This window comes from Chlorocebus sabaeus, chromosome 15, assembly GCF_047675955.1.
Source record: "Chlorocebus sabaeus isolate Y175 chromosome 15, mChlSab1.0.hap1, whole genome shotgun sequence".
Classification (NCBI taxonomy): domain Eukaryota; kingdom Metazoa; phylum Chordata; class Mammalia; order Primates; family Cercopithecidae; genus Chlorocebus; species Chlorocebus sabaeus.
Genome location: NC_132918.1, coordinates 59,905,381 through 59,918,213, shown reverse-complemented (window position 1 = coordinate 59,918,213; position 12,833 = coordinate 59,905,381). Strand labels below are relative to the sequence as shown.

Sequence of the window (12,833 nt, the reverse complement as noted above, 5' to 3'; positions counted from 1 at the left end):
ATCTTGAGAGTTTTCTTTCTTTTTTTTTTTTCCAATACAGAGTCTCCTACAGTCGCTCAGGCTGGAGTGCAGTGGCGCAATCTTGGATCACTGCAACCTCCGCCTCCCAGGTTCAAGTGATTCTCCTGCCTCAGCCTCCCAAGTAGCTGGGATTGTAGGCGCCTGCCACCACGCCTGGCTAACTTTTGTATTTTTAGTAGAGATGGGGTTTCACCATGTTGGCCAGGCTGGTCTCGAGCTCCAGACTTCGAGTGATCTGCCCACCTCGGCTTCCCAAAGTGCTGGGATTATAGGCAGGAGCCACTGTGCCTGGCCCAAAAGGGACAATTTTACTACTTCCTTTCTGATTTGGATGTATATTTTTAAAAATATATTTTATTAAGCATTTAATTTATTGATTAATTGCTTTGGCTAGGATTTCCAATACTATGTTGAATTGAAGTAGTGGGAGTGGGCATCCTTGCTTTTTTCCTGATCTTTCAGGAAAAGTTTCCGTTTTTTGCTATTGCATATAATGTTGGCTGTGGACTTTTCATATACAGTTTTTATTATGTTACTTTTTATTCCTAGTTTGTAGAGAGTTTTTATAATGAAAGGGTGTTGATTTTTGTTAGATGCTTTTTCTGCATCTATTGAGATGATCATGTGATTTTTATCTTTGATTCTGTTAATGTTGTATATCATATTAATACATTTTTTATATGTTGAATCATCATTGCATCACAGGGATAAATCACACTAAGTCATGGTGTAGGCTGCTTGTAATGAATTGTTGGATTTGGTTTGCTAGTATTTTGAGGGTTTGCATTTATCTTCATCAGGGATATTGGCTTGTTGTTTTCATTTGGAAGTGTTTTACCCTTTTCAATTTTTTGAAAGTGTTTAAGAAGGATTGGGGTTAATTCTTTAAATGCTTGGTAGAATTCACCAGTGAAGCCATAGGATCTTGGGCTTTCTTGTGTTGAGAGGTTTGTGATTCCCAATTCAGTTTTCATACTAGTTGTAGATCTGCTGAAATTTTGTTTTTTAAAATGGTTTAGTCTTGATAGGTTGTATGTTTTTAGGAATTTATCCATTTTTCTAGGTTATCCAGTTTGTTAGTGTATAATTGTTGATAGCCTCTTATGAATCTTTTTGTTTCTGTGGCATCAGTTGTAATGAGTCTTTTTTCATCTCTGATTTCATTTGAGTTTTCTTTTTCTTAGTCTAGCAAAGGGTTTGTGAAATTCGTTTCTTTTAAAAAAACCAACTCAGTGCTTTTTTCCTCTATTTTATTTATTTCCGCTCTGATCTTTTTTATTTTTTTCCTCCTAGCTATAGACTTGGTTCTTTTTTTCTAGTTCCTTAAGGTGTAAAGTTAGATCATTTATTTGAGATATTTTTCTTTTTTTCTGGAAACTGAACTTGAATCTTTTTATTTATTTATATATATATTTTTTATTTCAGTAGTTTTGGGGGAAAGGTGGTTTTTGGTTACATGGACAAGTTCTTTAGTGGTGAGTTCTGAGATTTTGGTGCACCTGTCACCCAAACAGGGTACACTGTTCTCAATGTGTGGTCTTTTATCCCTCACCCCTTCCCACTGTTCCCCCTGAGTTCCCAAAGTCCGTTGTATTATTCTTATGCCTTTGTGTCCTTCATAGTTTAGCTCCCGATTATAAGTGAGAACGTATGATATTTGATTTTCCATTCCTGAGTTACATCACTTAGCATAATGGTCTCCAACTCCATACAGGGTGCTGTGAATGCCATTATTGCATTCTTTCATATGACTGAATAGTATTCCATGGTATGTATATATATATACACCACATTTTCTTTATCTACTCATTGGTTGATGGACATTTAGGCTGGTTCCATATTTTTGCAGTTGTGAATTGTACTGCTATGAACATGCATTTGCGAGTGTCTTTTTCATACAATGACTTCTTGTCCTCTGGGTAGATACCTAGTAGTGGGATTGCTGGATCAAACTGTATTTCCAGTTTTAGTTCTTTAAAGAATATCCATACTGTTTTCCATAGTGGTTATACTAGTTTACATTATCACCAGTGTGTAAAAGTGTTCGCTTTTCACCACATCCATGCCAACATCTATTTTTTTTTATTTTAAATTATGGCCATTCTTGCAGGAGTAAGGTAGTATCTCATTGTGGTTTCGATTTGCGTTTCCCTGATAATTAGTGATGTTGAGCATTTAAAAAATAATAATAAAAAATAAATTTATTGGCCATTTGTATATCTTCTTTTGAGAATTATCTATTCATGTCCTTTGGCCACTTTTTGATAGGATTTTTTTTCTTTCTGATTTGTTTGAATTCCTTGTAGATTTTGGATTTAGTTCTTTGTTGGATGCATAGTTTGTGAATATTTTCTCCCACTCTAGGGGTTGTCTGTTTACTCTGCTGATCATTTCTTTTGTTCTGCAGAAGATTTTTTAGTTTAATTAGGTCCCATCTGTTTATTTTTTGCTTTTGTTGCATCTGCTTTTATGTTCTTGGTCATGTAGTCTTTACATAAGCCAGTGTCTAGAAGAGTTTTTCTGATGTTTTAGAGTTTTTATGGTTTTGGATCTTAGATTTAAGTAAGCTTTTAATCACGAGTTTTTACATAAGGTGAGAGATGAGAATCTAGTTTCATCCTTCACATGTAGCTTGCCAATGATCCCAGCACCATTTGTTGAATAGAGTGCCCTTTCCCCATGTTATGTTTTTGTTTGTTTTGTCAAAGATAAGCTGGCTGTAAATATTTGGCTTTATTTCTGGGTTCTCTATTCTGTTCCATTTGTCTATGTGCCTATTTTTATACCAGTACCATACTGTTTTGGTAACTATAACCTTGTAGTGTAGTTTGAAGTTAGGTAATGTGATGCCTCCAGATTTGTTCTTTTTGCTTAGTCTTGCTTTGGCTGTGTGAGCTCTCTTTTGGTTCTATATGAAATTTAGGATTTTTTTGGTTCTGTGAAGAATGATGATGGTACTTTGATGGAAATTGCATTGAATCTGTGGATTGCATTTGGCAGTGTGGTCCGTTTCATGATACTCATTCTACCCATCCATAAGGCATGGGATGTGTTTCCATCTGTTTGTGTTATATATGATTTCTTTTAGCAGTGTTTTTTAGTTTTCCTTGTAGAGATCTTTCTCTCCCTTGGTTAGGTATATTCCTAAGTATTTAATTCCTTTTTTTTTTTTTTTTTTTTCCAGCTGTTGTAAAAGGGATGGAGTTTTTTTATTTGATTTTCAGCTTGGTAGTTGGTGTATAGCAGTGCTACTGATTTGCGTACATTGATTTTGTATTCTGAAACTTTGCTTAATTCATTTATCAGATCTAGGAGCCTTTTGATAAGCCCTTAGGGTCTTCTAGGTTGGGTATATGATCATATCATGTTTGAACAGTGACAGTTTGACTTTCCCTGTACTGATTTGGATGCCCTTTATTTCTTTCTCTTACCTGATTGCTCTGGCTAAGACTTACAGTACTACGTTGAATAGAAGTGGTGAAATTGGGCATCCTTGTCTTGTTCCGGTTCTCAGGGGGAATACTTTCAACTTTTCCCCGTTCAGTGTACTGTTGGCTGTGGGTTTGTCATAGATGGCTTTTATTACCTTGAGGTATGTCCCTTCTATGCTGATACTGCTGAGGGTTTTAATCATAAAGGGGTGCTGGGTTTTGTAAAATGCTTTTTCTGTGTCTATTGAGATGAGCATATGATTTTTGCTTTTAATTCTGTTTTATGTGCTGTATCACATTTACTGTCCCTGCATCCCTGGTATGAAACCCACTTGATCATGGTATATTACCTTTTTATAGGCTGTTGGATTCAGTTAGTTAGTATTTTGTTGGGAAGTTTTGCATCTATGTTTATTCAGGATGTTGATCTGTAATTTTCTTTTTTTGTTATATGCTTCCCTGGTTTTGGTGTTAGGGTGTTGCTGGCTTCATAGAATGATTTAGGGAGGATTCCCTCTTTATCTTTAGGAATAGTTTCAGTAACAGTAGTACCAATTTCTTTGAATGTCTGAAATAATTCAGCCATAAATCCATCTGGTACTGGACTTTTTTTTTTTTTTGGGCAATTTTTTCATTCCTGTTTCAGTCTCACCAGTTGTTATTGGTCTGTTCAGAGTTTCTGTTTCTTCCTGAAATTTAATCTAGGAGGGTTGTGTATTTCCAGGAAATTAACCATCTTCTCTAGATTTTCTAGTTTGTGCATGTAAAGGTGTTTATAGTAGCCTTGAATGATCTTTTCTATTTCTGTGATATCAGTTGTAATATCTCCCGTTTCATTTCTAATTGAGCTTATTTGTCTCTTCTTTTCTTGGTTAATGTTGCTAATGGTCTATTGATTTTGTTTGTTGTTGTTGTTTTTTTTTAAAGAACCAGCTTTTTGTTTCATTTATCTTTTGTAATTTTTTGTTTCAATTTCATTTAGTTCTGCTCTGATCTTTGTTACTTATTTTCTTCTGCTGGGCTTAGGTTTGGTTTGTTCTTGTTCTCTAGTTCTTTGAGGTGTGACCTTAGGTTGTCTGTGCTCTTTCAGACTTTTTGATGTAGACATTTAATGCTATGACCTTTCCTCTTAGCACAGCTTTTGCTCTATCTCAGAGGTTTTGATAAGTTGTGTCACTCTTACCCCTCAGTTCATAGAATTTTAAAATTTCCATTTTGGTTTCATTATTGACTTGAAGTCATCATTCAGGAGAAGATTACTTAATTTCTATGTATTTATGTAGTTTTGAGGGTTCCTCTTGGAATTAATTTCCAGTTTTATTCCACTGTGGTCAGAGAGGATACTTTATATAATTTCTGTTTTCTTAAATTTATTGAGTCTTATTTAGTGGCATATCATATGGTCTGTCTTGGAGAATGTTCCATCTGCTCGTGAAAAGAATGTATATTCTGCAATTGTTGGGTAAAATGTTCTGTAAATATCTGTTAAGTCTATTTGTTGTAGGGTATAGTCTTTAAGTCCATTGTTTCTTTCTTGACTTTCTGTCTTGGTGACCTGTCTAGTGTTGTCAGTGGATTACTGAAGTTCCCCCACTATTATTGTGTTGCCATCTGTCTCATTTCTTAGGCCTAGTAGTAATTGTTTTATAAATTTGAGAGCTCCAGTGTTAGGTGCATATATATTTAGGATTGTGATATTTTCCTGTTATACTAGTCCTTTTATCATTATATAACGTCCCTCTTTGTCTTTTTTTTTTTTTTTGAGACAGAGTCTCACTCTGTCACCCAGGCTGGAGTGCAGTGGTGCGACCTCAGCTCACTGCAACCTCTGCCTCCTAGGTTCAAGCAATTTTCCTGCCTCAGCCTCCCGAGTAGCTGGGATTACAGGCACACGCCACCATGCCCGGCTAATATTTTGTGTTTTTAGTAGAGACGGGTTTTCACCATGTTAGTCTTGAACTCCTGACCTCATGATCCGCCTGCCTTGGCCTCCCAAAGTGCTGGGGTTACAGGCGTGAGCCACCACGTCTGGCCTTCTTTGTCTTTTTAAAACTGTTGTTGCTTTAAAGTCTAGTTTGTCTGATATAAAAATAGCTACTTCTAGGCCAGATGTGGTGGCTCACACCTGTAATCCCAGCACCTTGGGAGGCATAGGTGGTGGATTGCTTGAGGTCAGGAGTTCAAGACTAGCGTGGCCAACATGATGAAACCATGTCTCTACTAAAATACAAAAATCAGCCAGGTGTGGTGGTGGGCACCTGTAATCCCAGCTACTCAGGAGCCTGAGGTGGGAGAATAGCTGAACCTAGGAGGCGAAGGTTGCAGGAAGTCTAGATTGCACCACTGCTCTCCAACCTGGGTGATGAAGTGAGACTCTGTCTTAAAAAAAAAAAAAAAAAAAAAAAAAAAAGGGTTTTCTCTGGTGCCTCCTTGATTAGCTTAATAATTGGCCTTCTAAATTCTTTTTCTGGCAATTCAGAGATTTCATCTTTGTTCGGATCGATTGCTGGTGAGCTGGTATGATCTTCTGGTGGTGTTAAAGAACCTTGTTTTGTCACATTACCAGAATTGGTTTTCTGGTTCCTTCTCGTTTGGGTAGACTTATGTCAAAGGGAAGATCTGGGATTCAAGGGCTGCTTTCAGTTTCTTTTGTCCAGTGGGGTTCTCCCTTGATGTGGTGTCCTTTACCCTAGGAATGGGGCTTCCTGAGAGCCAAACTGTAGTGATTGTTTTTGCTCTCCTGAGTCTAGCCACCCAGTTGAGCTACCGGGTGGGTGCCAGGGTAGTACTGGTGAGTGTCTGTAAAAAGTCCTGTGACGTGATCCGTTTTCAGGTCTTGCAGCTGTGGATACCAGCACTTGCTCTGGTGGAGGTAGCTGGGGAGTGAAGTAGACTCTGTGAGGGTCCTTGGTTGTGTTTTTGTTTAGTGTGCTGGTTTTGTGTTGGTTGTCCTCCAGCTGGGAGTGGTGCTTTCAAGAGCATATCAGCTGTGGTGCTATAGGGAGGATGCAGACTTGCCCTAGAGACACTTGGTCAAGTATTCAGGTTTCTCAGGCAGTGGGCAGGCCCATAGAGTTTCTAAGAGATTATGGACGTTTGTCTTTGGCTACCAGGATAGCTAGAGAAAGACTACCAGGTGGGGGCAGGGATAAGGGTGTCTCAGCCTCTCCTTGGGTGGGCTTGCTGCAGCTACTGTTGGAGGGGTGGGGATGTGCTTCCCAGTCCAATGGAGTTATATTCCCAGGGGGATTGTGGCTGCCTCTGCTGAGTCATACAGGTCACCAGGGAAGTGGGGGAAAGCTGGCAGTTACAGACCTTACCTTGCTTCCACGCAACCCGCGGTCTTAAAGGCTGGTCTCACTCCCATCGTGCCTCCCCAACATCACCCAGTCTTTTTCCAGGCAGCCAGTTACCAGGGCGGATAACTTGCCCCAGATCACAATCCTCCCCCTTGAGAAAGCAAGCGGACTCATAGTTTTTAGGCCTCCTGGAGAACCTGCAGTGGGGATCCAGTTTCTTCAAAGGATCTGTGGATTCTCTTGGCTTTCCTGGTATGTTCCTGTGGTGGTTCTCGTATTGTAGCAAAAGTTCATAAGGTGAGTCTCCACATGTTGCTCTGTCCATCGGAGCGGGAGGTACAAGCTAGTCCTGCCTACTATCCACCATCTTAATTTGAGCATCTAGATAATAGTTTTGAATAACGTGTATCTACCTACAAAGTTCAGGCATGGAACAAGGCAAATAAACACAAAAAGAAACACAAATACTCGATAGCAAAATCACTCCAATGAGGAGACAAAGGTTTTCAGAAAGTACTTGGACTGGAGAGCCTAGGTGATAATAAAACATTAAATAAAATAGTATATCCAAGGCCCAGTATGTGTTATATGGAATAACTAGATTGTTTTAACTGCTCTGGCTAATCCTTATTTCTATAAATATGTAGACAAAACTAGCACAGCTATATAGTAATAACTACCAATATACTGCTTTATCCTTTAAAATGTATCTGCCATACTAGACTCAAACTATTAAAGTTTTGCCACTAAGGCTAGGAATGTCACATGTATGCAGGGATGAGAACCTTATCACTCACACACACACTCACACACCAGGTCTGTCAACCCTTGGGCGTCACCTTCCAACTCTGTGTATTTTATGCATGCGATCTTCATATGTGTTCTTTCACAGTTTTCCTATCATGTGAAACACATTAAACATCTCAACACATTTGCACCTGGTTTTGGTTGCCCAGTAGTATTCTTGGGTGCGATGAAACCAGTGAACAAGTACACATAATAGGAATTATACCATGTTGGTAGAAAACAAATATATAAACACAGATGTACAGATTTCACTGGAAATCTCAAGGACCCACCTCTTCAGTCTGTAGCAGAAGTCTACTTGCCACATCAGATTCTTTTACCCTTCACCTCTATTCTTGGACCCCAAAGCAGGACCAGTGCTTTTAGTTTTGTACCTGGTGTCCTAAAAATGAATATGGAAAGTTCATAAACGCTATATAAGTACTATGTGAATCTGGTTGAAAACAGGTAAAACAACAAACCTACGTATATTAACTGGTAGTTAAATTCATTTTACAAGAAAACTAGATTTTTTTTAACTTTTTTTTTTTTGAGGTGGAGTCTCGCTCTGTTGTCCAGGCTGGAGTGCAGTGGTGCGATCGTGGCTCACTGCAAGCTCTGCCTCCCGGGTTCACGCCATTCTCCTGCCTCAGCTTCCTGAGTAGCTGGGACTACAGGCGCCCGCCACCACGCCTGGCTAATTTTTTGTATTTTTAGTAGAGATGGGGTTTCACTGTGTTAGCCAGGATGGTCTCGATCTCCTGACCTTGTGATCTGCCCACCTCGGCCTCCCAAAGTGCTGGGATTACAGGCGTGAGCCACCGCGCCCAGCCTTTTTAACTTTTTAAAATAGAGAAAACAGTATATTCCTTGGGGAAAGGTGAGGGATTAAGAAAACCAGCTCTGGGTAAAAATTATTATGACTGCACCTGGAGTTGATTAGGCCTGCCTAGGAGAGAAACAGGCAACTGCTATACTACTACAGGGTACAGCCACCATCTGAGTCTCAGCAGACCAGTTCACACGCCATGCAAAGTTGCTGTATTTTCAAATTGTAAAAATCATCTAGCTTATCATGAAACAAGCTGCATTCATTGTCAGAGACTGTTGGGTCATCATCCCCACCTGCAGACAGAGCTTAAGCAGCGTCTCACCTAGCTTAAAGATGAAAGACTCTTGTTCACTGTTGCCAAAGGGGTTGCTGTTCTGTTTCCTCAGTGAGCTCCCAGAGTTGGTTCCTTCCTTGGGCCCTGTATCTGTTTATGTTCCCATTTTCTGTCTCTGGCTCCTTTGTACCACCATCAGGGTAGGCAGACTTGGAACAGTTCTCTCCAAATGGGCAGCTTCCATGTTCTTCATTGAAACACCTACATGCCTTATTGCTCTTCATCTCCTTGTATTCCTGAAATGAGTTTCTGCTACCTTCTGCTCCACGCAGTACTCATGTAGAATGACAAAGTTAAATATGGCCTGGCATTCTGGGTGGACTTTACCATCTTTTCTGTTGCTTAGTACTTCTCCACTTGTGAATACACTTGAGGTAAGTGTGGTTGCAGCTGGAGAACATCTCAGAGCAGTCCTTTATGTATTTAAAGAGTATGATGCCCCTTTAGTGTTTTATTGTTTATTATATGAAATAATACAATTTCCTACTCTGCAGATTTACAGCTACTTTGAGCCCATGGAATGTCCCCGAAGGGTTTTATGTAAAGTGTGTTCAAATGTAGACCCTATCTGTGTACCAACTACCAAAGGATTTCTTGAGAAACATTTTATGAGTAAGGCTGTCATATTGCATACTGGCTACTAGAGTTAGCAATTTCCAATGTATTATTGATAGAAAAGTAAACATTAATAGGGAATTATCATGAACTGACTTTACTCACCTTGTTTAGTCTTTATTGACCTTGTTGGAACAAAAGTATTAATAGCTGTTATTTGAGCTCTTACTAGTGGTAAGTCAAATGCTGTGTTAGTGTATTTAATCCTCAAACATCTCTGTTTAGCAATATTATCCCCAGGCTATGTATGAAGAAGCTAAGGTTTGGGAAATCTTAGAAATAAGAGATTTTATTGATCTCTTTGTCATTGCAGGCAGTGTAAATATACTTAATTCTTCTTAATTTTGCTTTATGATCTCACAAGATAAAATAACCATGTCAGCTATTTCAATTCTCATTGTTTTAAGATTTAAATCATTTTGGGGGGAATCTTCTCCAATGTTTTACTTAGGAATGGTTTAGTGAAGTCTTTCCCCTGTTCTAGTTTGTTTTGTAGATTTGAAATACGGGCATTTCAGTGTCTCTAAAACCTGTGTGTGGCTTTTGTAAAATTCCTAATCTTTCCTCTAAGTTTTTACATTTCTTAATTATGTAAAAATATTATGCTATAAAATAATTTTAGTAATTTGCAGTAAAGAAAGGTAATCTGTCTCTAGTTTCCTCATATTTATTCACCAATATCTCCTCATTAAAAGTTGAAAAATACTACTGCTGTTTGTTTTAAAGTATTGAAACATCCAACTGTACTTTTTACATAAATAAGATTAGAAAACCTGAATTTGATTGTTCCAGAAACTCAGTCATACTGAGAGAAGATTTTTTTCCTCAGCAATTTACCATTTTTTGGAGTAAACCATGCAGGCCTCTGTAATGACACTCTAATGTAGTAGAATCTTCTTTGATTTCATTTGCTTAAAGATACTGCTTTAAAAGTTTTAGGGAAATATTTTATCCTAAAAACGTTAATTATCCAAGGTTGAAAAGATCTTACCTGAAAGCTTAAAAACTTGTATCTTGGCAGTAAGATGATTGTTTTAGTTTTCGTATTATTTTAATCGAGTTGATGTGTGGCAATTCAAGTGTTTTCGTCTCTTAAGTTTCAATAGTGGGCAATTTTTGTCCTCCTCCTATTTTCACTCAAAACTTTTTGTCTGTAAAGAATCTTAGCTTAGGACCCAGAGCAAATCTGTATTGAGGATTTATTTCTAGAATTGTGTTAAACAGTTTTTTGTAGATACAGGTATTTACTTATGAAGCTGCATCAAGTAGGTACCTTGATTACTACTATCTCGTGACTATGCTTGTTCACAGCTTTCCCCACCCTTCCCTCCAGCCCCCTTCACTAACCTGTGCATCCTTTGCTTATCTGGTCTCTTTTACTTCTTGTTTTTCTCCTAGTTTGTGAGTAGCTCTTAAAGTCTGACTTGTCGTGGTGCGTTGGAAGAGTAGCCAGTTGTCTTTCCTGGGTACATCAGCTATGAGCTGACTGACTAAGAGGAGTAGTTAAAATGGAGAACGCTTAGCTGTACTTTGTCTTGCATGTTAAACATAATGAGTTTAGAGGATTATGATTATTTGTAATCATCAGGATCTGCTAGACAGGACATCTGTTTTACTTTTTACTCTTATGTTGGTGGAGAAATAGTATGTTTTTCATTCAATGTGATAATTTTGTGTTCTAGCTGGACACTGATGCCTTAGTTTTTGAAATGTATTTTCTTGAGAAGTAGCATGTGGTTAGTATAAAATTGTCTTTCCTATTAGGACTAGATACATAATTAGTCTGAAATGTTTTTCTAACTGGAAAAGTAGTTGCTGTGAACTTTGGGATTTTTATTACTCTAGACTGCATTACACTTGTTTGCTGTATTCAAATATTTTTTCTTTGGTTTTACTTCCTAGGTTGCACGTTTTCAAAAAATACCTAATGGTGAAAATGAGACAATGATTCCTGTATTGACATCAAAAAAAGCAAGTGAATTACCAGTGAGCGAAGTTGCAAGCATTCTCCAAGTAAGTGATTAGTGGGGAGGAAGGGACTAGATGGTATAAAGTCAGTCACTTAGATTCTATAAATCAGTGCTGTCTAATTTAATTTTCTTCAGTGATAGAAATACTCTGTTCTGTGCTGTTCAGCATAGTAGCCACAAGTTGAATAGGACTGTTGAGCTTGACATGGGGTTAAACTTGACAGAATTAAACATGACTTTATGACTTGAAATGTGGCTAGTGTGGTGGAGAAACTGACTTTAATTTAATTTAAATTTATTTAAATAGCTACAGGTGGCTTAGTGGCTACCTGATTGGACAGTGCAGCTCTAGAACATAATAGCATTTCTAGGAACTATATTAGTGCTGTGTAAGGATTTGTTGGATTAGGAAAATAATTAACGTAAGTAGTGGTAGGAGTTTATCTTTTTTTTGATAAGGGTTTTCTAAGGTAAAGTAAAAACTAAGTATAGGTTTAGAATTGCAAATAATCTATAATTGCTTATATAGGCTCTTCCTGGTTTCCAAAAGTAGTATCTATTGAAACATAAAAAAGATCATATTTTTTATTTTTCCTTCAACAGTCGCATATTTTAGTGATAGCATTAAAAAATGGGTATCCTTTTTTAGTTTTGTTGTTGTTGTTGTTATTGTATTTATACTCTGCTTTAAAACCACTTATTTGTTATATGTTTGTTTTGAAGGGCTCCATTATTGGACTCTGTTATAATAACCGTTTGGTCAGGGCAACTATTTTAGGGGTACAGATAATTTTATTCTTTAATAGTTAGAATACTTAATCATGAGAGAGAATAACTGAAGGATGTAGGTAGTGTTTATAGAACATAAGCTGTTCCAAGAAGAAGTCCATCTTAACTTCCTTACTTTTGAGTAATTTAGGAAGCACAAATTTCAGCATGAAATAATTACACAGTCCAAAAGTAAAAAGTAATACCAACCCCAGGGTTTTGATAGGCTCAGAGACCAAGGAAGGCATTTATGGCCCCTTGAACATTCTTTTGGAGAAACTAATTTTAGAAAACAGCTGAACAACAATGAAAAGGAAAAAGCTAATTAAAATGTACTGTTATGCTTTCTCTAAGTCTTGTGGCTAGTTGTGTTGTTTATTTTTCTCCCTAAATTTGGTTTGGTAAACTCTGCCTTTTTGTTTACATTTTTTTTAAAATCATCAATTTTGTTGAGATATAATTTACATAAAATACAATGTACTTTTTTAAAGTGTACAGTTTGCATTTTGACAAATGTAATCACCACCACCATTAAGATAGAACATCTTTATCACTCCAGAAAGCTCCCCCATGTCCCTTTGTAATTAATCCCTCCCTCTCTATGTATCCCTTCTGGCCCCAGGGCCCCAGGCAACCACTGATAGGTTGCTCTCATAATAGACTAGTTTTGACTGTTGTAGTTTCTATAAATATGACCATACTTTATGTTATGTGCTTTTTTGTGTTTTTCTTTTCTGTGCTAACATTTTCAGTAACTTTCATATATAAACTCTAATA

The 12,833-nt window shown here is 37.6% G+C and overlaps 1 protein-coding gene across 10 annotated transcripts in view; it reads left to right on the top strand.

Moving 5' to 3' along the window:
- ATP2C1 (ATPase secretory pathway Ca2+ transporting 1) overlaps window positions 1-12,833 on the top strand; it is a 165,345-nt gene that overhangs the window by 60,717 nt on the left and 91,795 nt on the right. For all 10 annotated transcript variants that reach the window (XM_008009129.3, XM_008009128.3, XM_073023609.1 and 7 more), the window contains one exon: window positions 11,221-11,331. In XM_008009129.3, coding sequence (XP_008007320.1) covers window positions 11,221-11,331 — 111 coding nt within the window. The remainder of the gene's footprint in view (window positions 1-11,220; window positions 11,332-12,833) is intronic.